Consider the following 8,426-nt stretch of genomic DNA (forward strand, 5'->3'; position numbering starts at 1 on the left):
CCACCCAGATCAGTTGGTTATTCTGGATCCATTCCAGTAGGTTGAGATGACAGAGTCCCTACCCCAGATGTCCAACCCAGAAAACAAGTTCCGGTTACCAATGCGTTCCAATGACGTTATCTAACGTTATAGCAACGTTCACTGTTTGCTGGTACTGCTCTCTTCTCCTTCTAGACAAAACGTGGGAGGGGAAGTTACAAGCAGAGTGGACCGGGGTTCTTGCTCAGGTTAGGTGGTCTACGTGATCAGTCCCCTTCTCTCCATCCTCCTTCATTAGATCAACCGCTCTTGAGGAATGCTGCGAGTGGCTGGAGCACGACAAGTGGGAGGACTCACTCTCTGTGTCTTCCTCCTCGAGCTCCGCCCTCTCCACCATCTTCCTAATTCCCTGTCCCCGTGTCTCCTCCTTCCTCTGTCCCTCCCTCCTCTGCTCCTCCATTGTCCACATGCTGTCCTCTATCTCGTTCTCCTTCCCCTGTACCTCCAGGTCAAAGTCCAACAACTCTTCCATCATCTCCTCAATCTCTGTCTCTCCCTCCACCTCCGACCTCAGTTCATCCATGCTCACTGTCCTGTTGGTGTCATCCCTGTCATCGTCATCATCCCCCACCCTCCCCTCGGGCTCGCTGGCCTGGCTCTCACCAAACTCCAGGATGGTGGGCAGGTTGCCCTGCTTGGGGCAGCGCTTCCTCAGACTCACCAGGAAAGGCTGGGGCAGGGAGAAGATGTCCACGTTGTTGCCCAGGTCGATCCACGTGACACTGGGGAAGCTGGCCGGGTCCTTCAGGCTGTCCGTCAGCTCCTTGAGGACGGCACGGGTCAGTCGGTTGCCGTTGAGGGCCAGGGTCTCCAGGCGGGGCAGGGCGGCCAGCGTGGGCAGGAGGAGGAGGAAGGCGTCGTCGGTGAGCTCGGTGAAGCCCAGCTCCAGGCTGCAGATGATGGGCGCGTGGCGCTGCAGGTAGGCACAAAGGCGCTCCATGTCACGCACTGTCAGGGGGATGCCCGAAAGGTCCAGCGTCCCGTTAGGGGGAGGGGTCGACAGCATGACCTTGAGACTGGGGGGGGGGGGATAAGTAATCAATTACAAGTCAGGATGCGTGTGTTAACCAGTTATCTCCAATCCAAAATATGTATGTAAATTGTATTTTTCCCTAGCACGAAACACGGCAAAGGTCCATATATCATATAGTCGATAAAACAATAAGGGTGACGCATTAAGCTTTCAATGAGAGCCACATCCCCCAGACAGGAAGGGTATTACACAACTACACCATTATAAGAGCCTGTGATGAGACAAGGAGAGCGATAACAGACAGCAGGAGCCCCAGGCGTAGCGACAGGTAGGTAGACCAATTACATTACTTTCTGTAATACTGTTGTTGTCACCATTTCCTGACACTTCATGTGCTGAGGGGCAGAGAGGTGAGAAATGGGTTCACCCGCTTACATGGAAAGGTTTGCACAGAGATAATTAGAGAAGGAGAGTTGGGGAGAGTAACAGAGAGGGAGAGAGAGGTTTTAGTTTCTACATACTTATCAGTCTGCCAGTCTGTGTTGCGTTTCCGTATCTGTCCATATGATCCACACAAACAAATGCGATGAGAGTGAACGGGGAGATTTTCTGCCGACCTCATCGAACCAAACAAGTGGATCTACGTGGCAGAGCTAGAGTGTTCACGCGTTTTGGCATAAGCTTGTGTCTTAATACTGTGGGTGACACCCAGGTGTGGAGTGTCTTTTGAATTTGGTCACATAATAACTTAATGATTCCAGCGATGTGAGTTCGGATGACTTCGGAGGAGATACACAACGGTCTTTTTGCCGTCAGTCAAAACACAGTAAACAACTCAGCGGCCTTGTGGTTAGAGTGTTCGCCCTGAGATTGGAAGGTTGAGAGGTCAATGCCCGGCCAAGTCATACCAAAGACTGTAAAAATGGGACCTGATGCATCTCTGCTTGGCACTCAGCATTAGGGAGACGGATTGAGGGTAAGGCCCTGCGATAGACTAGTGCACTGCCCAGGGGGGGGGGGGGTGTACTTGCACATCAAGCTGCCTCATGCTATAGAAACAGAACATAGGCTCCCACTCCTATGAGCTGCTCTGGGTTTCCCAAGGCTACTTACTTTACAACAAGCAGTAACACACTGACTGGAAATGAGGTAATGTTGTTTGCTCAGAACAGTATCTGTGTAGTATGGTGTGTCGGATGGGTAAACAAACACTCGAACCCTAACAACGACCACAGAGTCAAATGAGAGCTAGGAAGAAAGTGGGGAAAGACACAAAGAAAGAAGCGTGTCTGGATAATCCCAGACCTCAGGGGGTAGAAGAAGACAAACAAATGTTCCAAAGTAAAAATGTTAGACATGCGCTCACAGCACATGGTGAAAAGAAGCACAGCAGGAGTCTCGTGCTTGGCGGTGAAGGAACTCAGCAGAATGAAGGCCTGCTCTGCATTTTATCCCAATAAAAGGAAAAGTGAGATCAGACTTGAATGCCTTCCAGGTACAAATGGAAACAATACAAACACATTTGAGGCACAATGAGGTCCGGACCCCAATTATTACTCAAGAACCCCCCCCGCCAAAATGTACCGTAACAATAGTAAATCTCCCTCCCAATCGCTGTGTAGTGCCAGGATGTGAGCCAAAGCAGAGACTCATTTACTAGTTGGTCCAGGCATAGAATTACTAGAAGGGGACTTATCACTGAACGTTGACTTGAAAGTGAATGTCCATTATAATTATAATTATATGGGTCAAGCACTCTGCTCTAATCCGTCAACATTGAGACATGGTACAGTCCCACATATGCTGCTAAATCATTCCAGATTTGGTTTTGTTATTAATAACTTCTTTTTTTAAGTTTCAGAACTTCTCTCTAGCTAATGACTTTTTATGGGAATTGGGTCAAAGCAAACAAATGGAATCACTAGAACGGGAAAATCCTTCAGACGGTGTACAATTGATAGTACAGTCACATGGCTGACGGCCCACCAAAACACGGAATGTTGACTTAAATATCCGTTCTAGTAAGTCTCTGGGTCGAAGTCAATGATGCCTGGGTTATGACCTCATGATGAATCCCTGGCTCCCTCTCAGGATTCCCCCTGTGACTTCTCCCCTGATAGTTTTAACTAACAAATCTAAAAAGCAGAACATAAACAAAAACAGAGGAAACGTCATACACGACATCAATCCCACACTTTCAGATTGGCTTCCAACCAGAATCCCACGGTTTAGACGAGACAAACGCTGAGCCGAGTTCTGTCCCTCTCAGAGACAGGAGTCAGGACCTTAGGGGCATAGATACTACATACCACATGGGGACCGATCTAGAGTAGATTGGCTAACAACATACATTAAAGCTAAGTTACACCCATTTGATAGGCAGTTTTATGTTAAAAGGATGTTTGGGGTGTGCAAAAGAACGACAGTACTATAGGTTTTCCTCTTCTGCAGAGTGTTATGATTAGCATGCTAACTGCTAGTTGTGATTAGCATGCTAACTGCTAGCTGTGAATAGCATGCTAACTGCTAGCTGTGAATAGCATGCTAACTGCTAGCTGTGAATAGCATGCAGAAAGCTAGCGGTGTTGGAACAGAGGCTCTTTGATGAGGCTCATTAAGGGGGACTCCAGTGACTTGTCTGTGAGGTCATCATCATGCAGTACCATCGATGCGGGGGAGACAAATATCAAGCCAAGGCCCTGCATACAAACATTCTACAAGAAATTAAACCTAAACAATACCTGTGTAATGTCCATGAGGCCACAATAATTAGACTTGACATGATAAAAAAAGAATAGACATTTGGCAGATACTCTTATCCAGAACGACTTACAGTAATAATCGCATACTTTTTCATACTGGTCCACTGTGGGAACCCACAACCCTGGCGTTGCAAGCACCCCACTATACCAATTAAGCCACACAAGACGTTTTACATTAACTGAGTTCCTAATGTAAAACACAGTGAATCTGTTCAACCCCAATAACAAATAAATGATATCACATCCATGTGTGTTAATGATAATAACAGAGTAAATCAAAACAGTTGTTTCAAACTGTTTACCTTGCAATGAAACTGGAGACAATGTGAACGCTTCTAAAGAATTTAGAAGTGAACATGGCTTCAGTTTTCCCTGTATTTAATGAACGATATCCACAATGATGACATATCTAAACAGACAAGCACACTTGAGGTTCAACAAGGTACCTTGCCCTGGCCATCCCTTTTCTGATAGAGGCCTTAACCTTCTCACCTCCTAGTCACCTCTCCTCTCATCTAATCACTGATGTCCCTGATATGTTTTCTCTCCATCCCTCTACTGTATCTATTCCTCCCTCTCATCTCTTCTTCTATTATATTTGATTCCATTCCATTCTATCCCCCCTCTCTCTCTTTCCTTCTCATCAATTATCACCAACACAGCAGGTGTGCACACAGTGGATGACAGTAGCAACTCTCATCTCGCCTTCCTCTTTCCTGTGAGAGAGGTGAGAGAGAGCAGACTCTCCCCTCTTCTCTTTCCTCCTCTATGTGCTCACTGTGAAAGAGCAAGTTGACTTAATTTATGCATCATAGGCGGCATTCCGATTCTAGCCCCCTTCTCCCGAAGTGTCCACTTGTTCAACCCTCTGCGTGCATTTAAAAGCATTGGATTGGTGCGCGAATGGCTGACGGGAGCGTGCCCCATATTCCACACGAGTCCATTTGTGAACTCAGCCACAAGTCAGTGCAATGAGACACTGTTGAGTGCCCGGAAGGAAGAAGATCCTCTGAAAAGGAAGCATGTTTCACTGTCTCCTCTCAAGGATAGACAATAGATGTAATCTCGTCAATCAATTCATCCGCCTTGCCCTCTCTCTCTCTAATCTGGCTCCTCTCAAGTGAAGTATGTGTGGCAGTAGAAGTCTCAGTCATAACGGAATGGTCTCTGAAATCAGTTCAATGTTAAAACAACCTTTCACAATGTTACGGGTACGGGTTATAGTTAAACGTCATCCACGGCGAGAGCAATGTATCATTCTACACATCGGTGACTGAACGGTTGGGGACCGTGCCTTACATGATCAAAAATATCTGAATAAAAGGTTGCTTTAGCATTGCTATCATGTCCCTCATCTACAGCATATCTCTCCTTTGCAAATCCAGTGAGCACAGATTAGATATGAAAGCATAGGTCTTAACGCTAGGTGTGTGTGTAAAGTGTGTGTAGGTGTGTAAAAGATAGATCTGATACTGATAGCACAAGAGCACACATGCAAATGAGAGGAGCCGACGAGCAACAGCCTCTAGGCAATGGTAGCTGGTCTGAAGAGGAAATGGGATTAATAAGGAAATAGTGCCAAGCAGTTTAAGTCAGAAGAGAGAGAGAGAGAGAGGGGAGGGGGAGAGGAGAGAGAGAGAGAGAAGGGGGAGAGGGAGAGGAGAGAGGTGAGAGAGAGAGAGAGAGGGAGAGAGAGAGAGAGAGAGACAGAGAGAGAGAGAGAGAGAAGGGGGAGAGGAGAGAGGTGAGAGAGAGAGAGAGAGAGAGAAAGCCACATACAAATTGAGAGAATGAATATTAATGGTGCAACCTCTTTTGCATATCATAACCATTATAATGGGAACCCGTCTTTTCGCTCGAATTGTGCATACTGGTCATATGAGAAGAGAATGAATTTAGGGAGAAAGGGAGAAAGGCCGTGAACAAGGACTAACGGATGAGGAGCGAGAGTGAAAGAGAGCAGTCTGAGACTTGGGAGACACACTGAAAGCTCCTGGTGTCAGGCCTGTCCAGGTTGTTATTGATTAGTATTGTGCAGGGTTCCCAAAATGGTGCCCCCCCCCCCCCCTTTGGAAATCTGTTCCAAAGTAGTAATAGCATAATAGAGAGATACAGCATGTGTGATTGTATACAAATGTAAGCAAGGTTGGAAGTGATTATGTTTTAGTCAAATGGTATATCTGTTGGGCTTCTTGCTGTCAATTTGCAGTAAACAAATGACTTGTTTATGACTTGTTTTATGTTCAAGTCCCTTAACCATCCATCCGCTCAATATTTTTTTTTTGTCCCGCGGCAGAATCGAGTTGATGATCTCTGGTATGGTTCCACTCCGCAGACCCACTCTAAAATCCCTGTCAAGTGGAGCTTCATACAAATCTCTGACCCTTGGTGACCTGGTGACACCATTGTTCAGTGACATAACGCAACCCTAGTGACAGCAGTGCCATTGCAATATAATGAGTGTGGTATTAGGAGTCAGCTCGTCCATTGACAGCAAAGATGTCACTTTTCCCCTGTTTGTGTGTGTGTGTGTGTATGTGTGTGTGTGTGTTTGTGTGTGTGTCACCTTGTCCTTGTCATCTGTCTCTATGGGAGACGGGCAGAGCTATGCTTGTCTCCCATTACTGCTCCATTCACTTCATTATCTCAGTCACCACATTCAACTCTACTTCTCAGATCATTACAGCTGCCACTCATTGTTTTGTGTAGGCCTGACACACACACACACGTCCTAATTTGACAGTTGTTTACTTGGTGGCCACCAAGCATCTGTTCTCTCTTGGCTTCCAGCGGTCATCACTGTCAGTTCACACAGTCTTGCTGCAGGGACCAGCGCTGTTAGTTGAGTTGGCTGTACAGTAGATCCTCACTCCAATGTATAGACTGCATAAAAGCCTTTCATTTCTAAAGAACGTTATCAGACAACCGCTAGTATATATATAGTATATAGATTTTTTTATCATCTTTTCTTAAAGACATTATAGTCATTTAGCAGACACTCTTATCCAGAGAGACTTACAGGAGTGAGTGCGTACATTTTGTACTTATGCGTACTGGTCCCCCATGGGAATCAAACCCACAACCCTGGCGTTGCAAGCGCCATGCTCTAACAACTGAGCCTCACAGGACCTTCATTTAATAACGTCTTAAGGATACGCCCCTTTTTTTCAATTTTCGGGCTAAAATGACATACCCAAATCGAACTGCCTGTAGCTCAGGGCCCGAAGCAAGGACATGCATATTCTTGATACCATTTGAAAGGAAACACTTTGAAGTTTGTGGAAATGTGAAATGAATGTTGGAGAATAACACATTATATCAGGTAAAATATAATACAAAGGAAAAAAACATGCCTTTTTTGTACCATCATCTTTGAAATGCAAGAGAAAGGCCATAATGTATTATTCCAGCCCAGGCACAATTTAGATTTTGGCCCCTAGATGGCAGCAATGTATGTGCAACGTTTTCGACTGATCCAATGAACCATTGCATTTCTGTTCAACACTTTGTATCAAGACTGCCCAAATGTGCCTAATTAGTTTATTAATACATTTTCATGTTCAAAACTGTGCACTCTCCTCAAACAATAGCATGGTATTATTTCACTGTAATAGCTACTGTAAATTGGACAGTGCAGTTAGATTAACTATAATTGAAGCTTTCTGCCCATATCAGATATGTCCTGGGAAATGTTCTTGTTACTTACAACCTCATGCTAATCGCACTAGCCTATGTTAGCTCAACAGTCCTGTGGGGGACCCACCGATCCTGAGGACTGGCCACCCCACATAGCCTGGTTCCTCTCTAGGTTTCTTCCTAGGTTTTGGCCTTTCTAGGGAGTTTTTCCTAGCCACCGTGCTTCTACACCTGCATTGCTTGCTGTTTGGGGTTTTAGGCTGGGTTTCTGTACAGCACTTTGAGATATCAGCTGATGTACGAAGGGCTATATAAATACATTTGATTTGATTTGATTTGTAGGGGTTTTAAGATTGGTAACGTAAACGCACAACCACAACTTGTTTCTATAAATAATAGTCGTCTTTCAACATTTCATACCTTGACAATCCTTATCCGTTCCAGGACAAATTCTATTCCATGTTTAAGGCCAAGTCAGCCACTGGCCCAACTACAAAACCATCCTCAACATTCATCAAGCCAGCGGTTCAGTATCTAACTAGGGAACGTTCACTCATTAGGTGTCCCAGTACTTTTTTAACCAAGACGAACTGGAAATGGAGTTTGGGGGCTGGCACAACTCAGTCAAGCAGTTTCCCCTGGAAGCAGCAGTGTGTGTGTGTGTGTGTGTGTGTGTGTGTGCACGCACGTGTGTGTGTGTGTTTATGTGTACGGTGCTTGCTTGTGTGTGTGTGTGTTCATGTCTATACATGCGTGTGGCCATATGTGTGTGTCCTTGCGTGTGCGCGGTGCGTGCTGGGGTCATGACCAATCCAGAGCTGAGGCAGAGTGGATGAGACAGCAGAGGAGGAGGAGGAGATGAGCCCTCTCCTCCAGTGCTCCTGTCTCCCATGCTAATTAGCTAGCGGCTAATGAAACCAATGGAAAAAGGCATTAAGTGCCCCGACTCCTCCACCACAGAGACAGAGGCACGGAGACCGGATTCACTGAGATAAAGCTAAAATGATCGACAGAAC

The 8,426-nt window shown here is 45.8% G+C and overlaps 1 protein-coding gene across 1 annotated transcript in view; it reads right to left on the reverse strand.

Annotated features, from left to right (window-relative positions):
• Positions 1-214: 214 nt before the first annotated feature.
• The window catches only part of LOC115137002 (leucine-rich repeat-containing protein 75A-like), a 26,222-nt gene continuing 18,010 nt past the window's right edge, over positions 215-8,426 (reverse strand). The window contains exon 4 of the mRNA XM_029672966.2: positions 215-1,055. Coding sequence (XP_029528826.1) covers positions 224-1,055 — 832 coding nt within the window. The 3' untranslated portion in view covers positions 215-223. The remainder of the gene's footprint in view (positions 1,056-8,426) is intronic.

The sequence above is a fragment of the Oncorhynchus nerka genome, linkage group LG11 (assembly GCF_034236695.1).
Source record: "Oncorhynchus nerka isolate Pitt River linkage group LG11, Oner_Uvic_2.0, whole genome shotgun sequence".
In the NCBI taxonomy this organism is placed as follows: domain Eukaryota; kingdom Metazoa; phylum Chordata; class Actinopteri; order Salmoniformes; family Salmonidae; genus Oncorhynchus; species Oncorhynchus nerka.